Source organism: Sardina pilchardus, chromosome 18, assembly GCF_963854185.1.
Source record: "Sardina pilchardus chromosome 18, fSarPil1.1, whole genome shotgun sequence".
NCBI classification, from domain to species: Eukaryota; Metazoa; Chordata; class Actinopteri; order Clupeiformes; family Clupeidae; genus Sardina; species Sardina pilchardus.
The window spans coordinates 11,832,325-11,842,864 of record NC_085011.1 but is presented as its reverse complement, the minus strand read 5'-3'; the positions used below and the strand labels follow the sequence as shown (position 1 = coordinate 11,842,864).

At 43.4% G+C, this 10,540-nt stretch overlaps 1 protein-coding gene across 9 annotated transcripts; it reads left to right on the top strand.

Annotated features, from left to right (window-relative positions):
* The first annotated feature begins 432 nt into the window (after positions 1–432).
* Positions 433–9,419, top strand: LOC134063924 (muellerian-inhibiting factor-like). Of its 9 annotated transcripts, XM_062519675.1 has the most exons (10): positions 2,807–3,015; positions 3,127–3,618; positions 4,171–4,281; positions 4,967–5,327; positions 5,567–5,932; positions 6,258–6,442; positions 7,013–7,130; positions 7,215–7,362; positions 7,637–8,070; positions 8,299–9,419. In XM_062519675.1, the coding sequence occupies exons 4-10, from the start codon at positions 5,078–5,080 to the stop codon at positions 8,718–8,720; spliced, it is 1,923 nt and encodes a 640-aa protein (XP_062375659.1). In that variant the 5' UTR covers positions 2,807–3,015; positions 3,127–3,618; positions 4,171–4,281; positions 4,967–5,077; the 3' UTR covers positions 8,721–9,419. The 9 variants fall into 9 exon arrangements, with proteins under 9 accessions (XP_062375666.1, XP_062375664.1, XP_062375658.1 ...); XM_062519682.1 differs by lacking the exons at positions 2,807–3,015; positions 3,127–3,618 and adding an exon at positions 433–573 and having other exon boundaries at positions 5,128–5,327; XM_062519680.1 differs by lacking the exons at positions 2,807–3,015; positions 3,127–3,618 and adding an exon at positions 433–573 and having other exon boundaries at positions 5,038–5,327.
* Positions 9,420–10,540: the final 1,121 nt, after the last annotated feature.

Genomic DNA, 10,540 nt, shown 5'->3' with positions numbered 1-10,540 from the left:
TGTTTCCTTTCTCCATACCTCCGTCCGTATTTTACGTGTGAATGCATAGCGCCCCCACTTTTTCGTGTGATATTCCTGTGGTAGTGTTCGGTATTGCAACGTTTCATCCGTTTCATCCGTAATCGTAAGCTCCTCAATTTCATGTCAAAGTACGGACGAAATCAACGGAAAGAACGTGTGAAACACTCCACACGTATCCGTATTCGTATTTTACGTTGAGCATGAATGGGCCTTTAAGCAGATTCTGGGGTTTCAGAGTTAAACAAAACGGTAACATTAATATAAATCATAACAAATGCCTGTATTCTCCGCCATCTTGAAAGCAAACCTAAGGTACAGCAATAGTTTCCGGATTGCCAGCCAATGGGAACAACCAGCGTTCGACCGACCAATCATATACATTTGCGGTTCTGTCCCGTATCTCCGTATCTTATAGTCAAGTAACGAGCAGACGTGCAAGTTCGCTGTGCAGTGTGCTCCGAGAAAGTTATAGTTTTCCTGCCTTTAATAATATTCAGTCTTTCAGTCTTAATCCAGTCTTTGATATTGAAAGCTGTGAGTCATTGACGAGAAGTAAGTTTGTGTGATGTTTACATAGTTGATTCATACTGGTATGCCGTAGGTTTGCTAATATAGCTAAACTTGCTTTAACATGATTTCCATGAAGTAATGTGTTGTAAGTGTTCTCTGAAATCGTAATAGCCTACTTCATGTGTTTAGCGTGTCGAGTATTTACCGTTTAGCTGCATTTATACTGTTGTAAAGGACCTATCGGAGCGGCAGAATGGGAATGTGACGTGGCGAACCATAGACTGTATATATAGAACTGGACAGTGTGTCTGCATTCAGCAGTGTTCTATGGAATTGAAGCAACCGCGGCGACGCCATCTTGCAGCCAATTTGAAGTACGCTTGCGCAGTAGGATTGGACGCATGCGCAGTGATGAGGAGGTCGGAGCAGACACACTGCCTACCTAGCTTGAGTTGCTACAACCAGCAGCTAACCCAGCAAGGCAGCTTGAGAAACAGAGATCTATGAGAAAACTCGCCGGATTTCTTCTTCAATATTCAAAAAACACCCTTTATCTGTCCTGTGATTTACAAAGATACTGCGAGTTGTCTCGGCAGCTTCATGTGGAGCTTTGACAGTGAATGATAGGATTGTTTGGTTTGGTCAGTGTTTTCACTAAAGTGTGGGTCATGGTACACTGTCTGTGGTTGGGTATGAGTGGTGGCTGTTGGGCTTTTAAATGTTACACTAGCGGTCAGAAGTTTAGGGTCGCTCAAAGAACGCTCCTAAGAAGTTCTTAACACTTAAAAGCTTCTTTTAAAAGCTTCTTAAAATATTTATGTAACACTACCTATGTTTAACTATAGGCTACTTTATTTATTTGAATCATTATACAGTTTTCAAATATTTATTATTACATGTAGATTGTTGTAAAAGCTTGTATCATTCTTAAAATTTCAATTGCTAGGTTTTGTTTGTTAAACTAATAAAAGCTTATGCATTTATTTACTAGATTTGGATTTTACTGGATTTGTGTGAATTTTCAAGTACTTTTGGTAGGTGGTCTGATTATTGTGATTAGATAGATAGATAGATAGATAGATAGATACTTTATTGATCCCCAGGGGGGAATTCAAGAACTACTGAGGTCAGGCACACCTGGGTTATTCTGTTGGAATGTGCAAAATGTAAAATGAATTGAAATCGAAGGGATACCTTTTCATGTGTGATTTCTGGAACAATTGTAGGCTAGCCTACTGAACGTTTAGATACTGTTATGCACGTCATGTTATGCTGTTTGGTTAAATAGGTACGAAACACACTTGTTATTGAATTAATGTGCTACAATGCAGGCCTGTTTACTAGTCTTATTTACAACAGTGGTTTGTTTTAAACTACATCATAGCAATTTATTTAGTCAGTAATGCATGCTCATTATAATGAGTAATGAAAGTTATTTTTATTGCACACAAAATTCCGCGATGTCTCCCGCGAGTCACGTCAGGCAAACTGCAGCAGGACTGTTCGGGACAAGGGGCCGTCGTCTCCCGGTAAAAATCTCAAGTTCACGTTGACATATGAAGCCAGTTTAGTCAGCTGGGAGATTTACGGTGAAATACTGCGGGTGGACGGCTAGAAAGGGTAAAATACAGGACTCCCCCGGCCAAAAATGGAGACGGGTCGTGTCAAGCTAAACAAGATGAATGAACTGCTCTAAGGTAAATTCTCGTAAATACGTTCAGTTGTGTCAAGCAAAACTTAATGAATAAACGGCTCGGAGGTCATTCTCGTAAATACGTTCAGCGGTTTAAAGAGAAATAAGACGAATAAACGGCTCTGAGGTCAATTCTCCGAGGTGGCTTTAAAATTTCGCGGCATGCGTCGGTCATTGTGTTCGCGTCACATGTAAACATCCGGGGTCAAAGGACAGGCAAAATGGCTGCCCAGTACGTCCGAATTGTATGCCTACTACTCGCTCGCATACATAAATAACGTACTAAATTGACGGTTGAGTAGTACGTTCTAAACGAAGCTAGTATGTACTGACTATTCGGATGCAGCCCAGGTCTATATATACAGTCTATGTGGCGAACATTTCGCGGTTGCGCCGCGGTGGCGTATGGGATGCATAAAGAGTGAGGCCACTTGTACGTTGCTGCCAATGCTGTATCATTGTAAACATCGTAAAACATTGCTAACTCGCTGTTTCTAACACTGTTTTTCACACATCATGGGACGAACCTGTTGTGTTGTTGGATGTCACGTCCGTGCCTACGATCGTCAGGTAAAAAAAATCAACAACGGAGTGTCTTTGTATCACTTTCAGGGTCTCACGTCCACTCTCAGACGGTCTGTCATAGGGATCCATGCTACCGATCAAAGACATCTGTTGTAGAATAATCTTTGATGTAGAATGTGAAAAGGCCGACAATGAACCCCCCCGGCCAGCGCTAAACTCCCGAGCATGGTAAACTAAATTGGATATTTCAGGCGATAAAAGCCCCGGTAAGAACCAAGCCAGATATTGTGCTAATATACACACCTATGGCTACCGAAATATGTGAGGTTCATTTAGCAAATGTTATTTTAAGGTATTAAAAAACATTGTTGTTTTAGAATTTTCGAACGAAACGGCCGACAATTAGGGGTCTTACGAAATGCACACTTCCTGGACAAGGGAGCTTTTCCTCGCCACTGTTGCTCCTGGGTGTCCCTTGGTGCTCCCCAACCCCAGCTCTTCCCCCTCCCCCCTGGCTCCCGCAGAGCTCTGTGTCCAAGCAAATGAATACAGCAACCTGGGCTCTCATAACACCTTCAGTGCCACAGACTGATCGACTTCTATCAGATATTCGTGCCCAAGGGTCTATGATTTGTTAATCCGGCCCTGCATAAGAGGCATGGGCATAATTTCATATGACTACGCTTTTGGATAGTCCTTCAAACAATCAGACCAACGATATGGGTGCACCTTTTGGATAAGCTAGTTTGTGACTGGACCCAGATGATGTGGACAGGAAGCAAGATAGATGTGCAGATGTTTTCAGCCTGAGCTGCTGGGCGAAATCCAAATCTCCGGCAGATCAGACAGGGTTTGCCCAGCCTATCTAGGTAAGATTTAATGCAACAACCAATGGGGGAAAAACATACCCTAAAATTGTTCACATAATTCTGCTACGTCTTTCTGAATGTTTTGTTTGCACAGAGGAAACCAGTGGAGCTCTGAGCATCACTTTCAGCACAGAGTAGGCCTATAGCCTAATTCAACTCCTGTTTCAGTGTTACAAAGAATTCACAATTTGTTTGACACAAACAATGAAAACTTTTAGAGAAGCTTTTAGAGAATGTTTACCAGATAATTGGCATCCGTTTTTCCATGTGTAGGCCTATCTGAGTAGATACTTAAGTACATCTGAAGGCAGTTGTAGGCTAACATCTTGGTCAAAGGGGGTTCAAGTCTCCAAGATAAGAGGGCTTTATCAGAAACCCAATTTCAACATCATGGCTAGTTCATGAAAAGATGAATTGTCCTCCAGTTCATGCTGTGAAGACTGTGTGAGACAAAGTTAGAAAAACACTCCCTCCCCAAAATAGGACATCATTTTTTGTAGTATTTCTCTTTTATTATTTCATTGGATCCTGGGGTTTATTTTTTTTTTTTAGCAAGGACCTTGACATCTGTTGTCACCCGGCACCCACTGGAAACAGAGGAGAGACCTTGAGATTCTGCACAACAGAAAAGCAGCTGTCTTCCCTCTGGTCAGGAACACAGAGGTGAGACACATTTTCCCCTGAAGATTGTATTCTAGCCGATCCTCACATACCCACTCATGCACTTCAGTCCACAGAGGGAAAAGAGTGGAGAGAGCTGAGAGCAGCAATCACATTTATTACATAACAGTTGCCTATCTAGAACTTCTTGAACGCCCTCACGGAGTTATATATAAATATGTGCCGTCGTATTGTAAAATTGTATTCATAGCGAAGCTCCTTCGGTTAGTGCTAAGGGAAAATGTGTAGAGAAAGTGAAGTATACTTGAGTAGTGGTAAGAGATGTTATTGTGTAGGACAAAAGTGTAGGTCTTCTTGACAACTGGAGCTTCATATTCTACAATTACATGCTTCCTCTCTAATTCAAATACTCCACATGTCGAGGGAGAGGAATATGAACGCTATTAACAAAAGGAGCATTTTGAAGCTCCAAAAATGTGATTCCCATATCTCATCACCGCTGATATGAACAGAATTGGCCAGACAGGAGGGTGTGTGTGTGTGTGTGTGTGTGTGTGGCCTCCAGGTCTCGCCCTCACCACACACACACTGGAGCAGTGTAGTAAACAATATCTCTACGTGTGGACAGCAAGTTTCATACCTCTCCATGAGACAGCACCCAAACTCCACCTCCCATAACCCATTCAAGGCCATAGTCCTGTCCTGTGCTGCTCCTCTCCTCTGACAGCTCCCGCTCTGGGGAACCCGAAGAAGCCTTCGGCTGATATAAAGCCAGTCTTTCTCTCGGGGTCCATCCAGACAACAGGAACTTACGAAAGCAGGTCAAAACACCTTTGACATGTGGCTGTCCCTGCTCCTGCTTCTGCCACTGGGTCTTGCCCCCATTAGCACCACTCCCCTGGAAGAAAGCGAAGACGGCACCTTAAAGCCTCCCAGACAGGAAGTGGGTCAGAAGCCCAGGTCGGAGCACCCCGTGCCAGATCAGTCGTCTGCTATGCCTGCTGCTCTCGGCGAGCATGTGGGGCTTTTGGGAGCTGGGGTGTTGAGAACAGATGCTGATGATGCCCGTGGTCAGGGAGGAAGTAGAGGTGTGTCTTCATTTTGTTGTTGTTGTATTTCCCATGTATGGTAGATGTATTGTGATTTCTAGATTAGATAAGATTGTATTTCTGTATGTTCATATAAGTATTTTTGTGGTTACATTTTTTGTATTGTTTGCATATTTTTTATGTTATGGCCTAGATTCACAACAGCTCCATATTGTCCTTTTTTTTCCATTTAATTGGCATTTTATTCAATGCATTATGGTCATTATTTTGCCTTCAAGGAAGTCAGGTGGATGTCCTGAAATCAAGCCTCAGCCAAGATGATGCTCAAAAGGGACAGGACTTGTTCACGCAGCCTCCATTGATCAACAGAAGGCCCGTCCCCTCCCTGCACAGTGGGGAATCTGGGAAAGCTCCATGTTTTGCTGCCATTGCTGGAGGTTTAGGTAATGGACTGAAAGAAGCCCTGTCTGCCCTGCAAGATGGCTGGAGCAGGGAGAGTGAGTTGGGTAGAGACACCTTGACTCGGTTTGGGATTTGCACTGGGAGTGATGGCTCAGCTGAGGCAGGGCTCTCGTCTCTGGCCACACTGCTTGCAGACAGAGATGGTGACAGTGTGGGCCCTTGGGCAACACATCTGGATAAAGGTACATTTGTTATCGTGCTACTTTGAAAAAATAAATATATAGGCCTATACAGTATATATTTTAAATGAATTATTTCAGATTTAGTCTTGGATGTTGAAAAGAAATGAGTTGTCAATCAAATGAATTGTCCTATCAAAGCTATCTCACGAAAAAAAAAAGTCAATGTGCACCTTTGGAGAATGCTTTTAGAGTTGAACTCTAAACCTTAAACACAGTCTTTGTTCATTCTGTTTTGAAAGGGCATTTTCAAAACAGCTGTGTGGTATGAATAGCTGCAATGCTGTAAGAGTATTGATATTGCTTACTTTGGTTTGTGTTATGTCAGAACTCTGGGTTCCTGGAGAGGAAACAGGAAGCGTTTCTTTGACCTTTGAAGTTCCTCCGGCCTTTGAAGAGAGGACACACCTCAGCACAGTGGCTCCCACGATGCTGTTGTTCTTTGTTGCCTCCAAAAGAACAGAGATCCTTGAAGTTACTTTCAGGAGCGATATGCTCTTTCCCAACAAACAGGTTAACCTTTCAGAACTTCTTGTTTGTTTGTTTTCTTGGTCATGGTGTAGCAACTTTGTATATGTGCTCTGTTTTTGAATCACATTCTGACATTTACAATTGAGTTTTACCCAAGCAAGACCGAATTCAGCGTCTGATGCAGGGAGAAATTTCCACTGAACCAGAAATCAAAGTTGATTAAATTACTAAATGTCGATGACACTAGACTTCTAGGAACTAAAACATAGCAATTAGTTACCATCAAAAACACACTGTTTCAAAAAATAGCATTGACTTCTTGATTTCCGGGTCTGCAAATTGCATAAAACTTGCAAAAGACACCTCAGAAATAGAGTGCATCTGCACCGCTGCATTCCTAGGCCTGTATCTCCCCTATCAGCATTAGAGATGCAAACGCCACCCAGATGTCCTCCATTCTCAAACTAAATGACAGCCACTCCAACCCAAACAAGCTAAAAACATGATCAAGTGAAAAGTCTCATGGAATAAAGAATATGTCAGTACCTGCTGCAGAATCTGTATACTGTCCCACATGCCATGCCTGACCAAGTGACCTGGCCCTTCTCCCAGACTGCATGCCTTTCGGTGGAAACTCAATTCATCGTGCTGACCAGAAGAGTCCCTGAAACAGTGAGTCCTAGACTGCAGACCATACGAATCACTGTTGAGTTGAAGCAGCCAAACAGCGGTAAGTACCTATCTCTTATTTTCTGGAGTTTGATCAATATGAAAATGGGTATTTATTCTCTCTATGTGGTTGAAATGATTTTAGGGCCAAATCTGTCTTTGTCTGAAGTCCAAAACGTGCTAATGAGACGTGGTAAAGAAGAAGATGCCCTGAAGAGACCTCTGCTGGTCTTTCTTCCAAACAAGTCACCACATGAGGATAAGCCTGGGGGCATTACCTCCATTGATCACAGGTACGGTCATATGTGTTAAGTGAAACTTTATGTCTCATGTGGGACTTGTTTGTTTTGTCTATCAATTTTTTTTGTCTCTCTGAATATGTATCTGGACTTAGACTCCATAGAGAATCTTCACGCTCCCTTGTAATTCTATCTGTGAGTTGTTTGGCAATGTTTTCGAGGATCATCAATTTGTGTGCAATGGAAACGAAACTGACTTGATCGATGGTCACTGAGGTGTGACTGGAGTAATGGATGTTTGAATTTTGTTTCCTTTTTGTTTAAACAGAGCCCCATCTCCAGTGCCGCCACCTTCCAGAACATACCAGTTCTTGTGTGAGCTCCAGAGGTTCCTCAGTGACGTTCTCCCCAAGAAGCAGGCGCTGTCCTCACCTGACGGACGTGCCGTGACTCTCCCGCTGGCCTTGCTGAGCTCTATGCCACCCCTGACCCTGGGCGAGTCCTCCAGTGAGGGCCTCCTGCTGGGGTTACTGAACTCCTCAACGCCTACCCTCTTCTCCTTTCCCCAGTGGAGCTCCGATCTGCTCGGCCACCGCGTGGGGCTCTCTCTCCAGGCACCGCTGCTGTCCATGCTTCGGGAGGGGCTGAATGACGCGTGGGCCCAGTTTCGGCGCGATGAGCTGGGAGCTGGGCATTTGACTGACAGACTACAGAGGCTAAGTGATCTTAGCGCCTTGCCAGCTGAAGGGGTGGATCAATCAGGTGATGAGAGAAGTTTCTCATTGTGTTCGGGACTAGACTAATCAATGTGTGACGTCTATCCCAGTTATTGTCTCTGTTTAATCCAAACATACCACAACTTAATCTACTGGTCAACTTAATATACCTTAACACATGCTCACACATAAACTCACAACTCTTCATTAATTAGGATGGAATTGCTATTGACAGCAATGGCAGAATTGTCCTGACATTAGCATGTGTCTGCAGGTGATGGGGAGTCCGGTGAGGTCCAGTACTGTGCCCTGCTGTTGCTCAAGGCCTTGCAGACTGTCCTGCGGGCCTGGGAGGCTGAGCGATCACAGAGGTCAACTCGCGGAGCGGGTGAGGAGAATCCAGGGAAGCACAACCCCTGTCGCCTGCAGAGCTTGACCATCTCCGAGGCCTTCCGTCTGGAGCCTTCTGTGGCCACCATCAACAACTGTCAGGGCGAGTGTGGCTTCCCTTTGCCCAAGGGCAACAATCATGCCATCCTGATTAACAGCATGGTGCAAAAGGGGGGTTGGACTGGCCGCACCCCCTGCTGCGTGCCCATAGAGTATGGAGACCTGGTGGTCCTAGAGCTGGACAAGGATGGCACCACCTTCTCTGTCAAGACAAATATGGTGGCCAAGGAATGTGGCTGCCGCTGAACTCATTCAAACTGATGTTTGTGTTTCCGACCACAGACCACTAACATGACAGTGCACAAATATACAGACTTGTGCATGCTTTTTTTTCTTCTCACTACCATTCTCACTACTGTAGTAGAAATTTTGGATTACTAACAAATCGTATGTGTTAGAAGTAAATACTAATTAACATTTATTACATAGCTGATTTAACATTACATTTTCATATATTATTTTTATGCTTTTCTATACATTCAATACTGTGCCTCAACTTTGCTTTGTCTGTCGTTTGCTCTCTCCATGTCATGACTTTCTAATAAAGGTCATGCGACCCCCTTTGTCACGAGCTAAGGGTATTCTGCCTGAGGCAGTAATATTAGGAAGACCCTGACAGAGAACATGCTACGACCAGAGAATGCTGAGGGATATATATGTATTATATTGACCTATTATCTTACTTACTTGGATTGCCCACATGACTTGCGTATGGTGTGTGGATCACATGCTATGTCCAAGAAGTGTTCATGTATTGTTGTATTTTTGCATGTATGTGGAGTTTTGGGAAAGACCATTGTACCCATGTGATTTCTATTACCACAATGTAACTAACCATGTATAAGATGGGCCTTGCCCTAGAGATCTTCGAACAGTGTTATCAGAGCTATGATGTGGCTAGTGACCTGTTCCCGGTATCGTCAATAAACCTGCAGTGTTTTCTCACACCTGAGTGTGCCTGGAATTTTTGACCACACTACCATCATGTAATTATATTATTACGCTGTAGATACATCACAACTGTATTTATTTCCCTATCTACATATTACCACAACTGTGCTTTAACTGACACATTCCTTAATTCCTTATATATTTTTTGATGTACGTAGGGATACACAGATCAGATGCCTTTTCAGAAGAAATCATTAAAACCACTTCAGTTATGTAAAGGTGAAAGGCTGTCTGGGTGATCTGTAAGTTTGCATACAAATTGATGAGTCATGATCATGACTGCACAGTGCATACAAGTATTGATTGACTTAGCTCAAGCAACCTCTGAATAAAATGCTTTAGGGAGCAGTAACATGACATTTACATAGATGGACAAAATATTTGAACCAAGAAATGTCATTTATTAACAGCGACAAAACTAGTATTACAAACACTGATTTATAAAAGCATATATTGCTTCTCTTTCTCTCTTTTCCAATATCTCTAAGTTATGCTAGTGCTGAACAAAGTGTGAAATCTTGGTGTAGGTAAATCTGCCCTAATGGCATGAGTCATAGTAACATCCTGTCATTGGCTTAGTTTTTGAGCTTATTGAGCGATGCGACTGTCTGATGATTCATTCATCAGCACTATCACCATTGTCTCCTCTTCCAACATGTCCCTCCTCTTTCCTTCCCTCTTTTTTTTATCACATTCTCTATGAGCCTCTCTCTTCAGCCCCCATCCCCTCAGTCATCTCCATCCAGTGCTTCCAACATAGATTTCTCCCTCAGAAGTCTGACGGTCGGGTCTCGTTTATGGATCTTTTTGCGTATCGATCGTCTCTTTTGCGTGTCATCTTCCCGGCCCCAGTTCCAGAATGCCACGGTGTCCCACAGCATGCTGCCAGGCTGGTACCGACACAGAGGGAGCAAGTCATGTGATCAAAGCAACACACCTCCCACTGAGCGTCTGTACATTTCTCCCAAAGCAAACTCTCCCCAGGCAAAGAGACCTCGAACCAAGGAAGGTCCGTGGCTTTAACCCTCATGTTGTCCTAAAATCTTACGACGTTCGTTGTCCTTGGGGTCAATTTGACCCCAGCTACAAAAAACTCTCAAAAATGATTAAAATTA

Coding starts and splice junctions, on each gene's coding strand:
- LOC134063924 (XM_062519680.1), top strand. CDS start 5,078: ATGTGGCTGTCCCTGCTCCTGCTTCTGCCACTGGGTCTTGCCCCCATT. Junction 5,328..5,566: donor TGGTCAGGGAGGAAGTAGAG/GTGTGTCTTCAT, acceptor TTTGCCTTCAAG/GAAGTCAGGTGGATGTCCTG. Junction 8,071..8,298: donor TGAAGGGGTGGATCAATCAG/GTGATGAGAGAA, acceptor ATGTGTCTGCAG/GTGATGGGGAGTCCGGTGAG.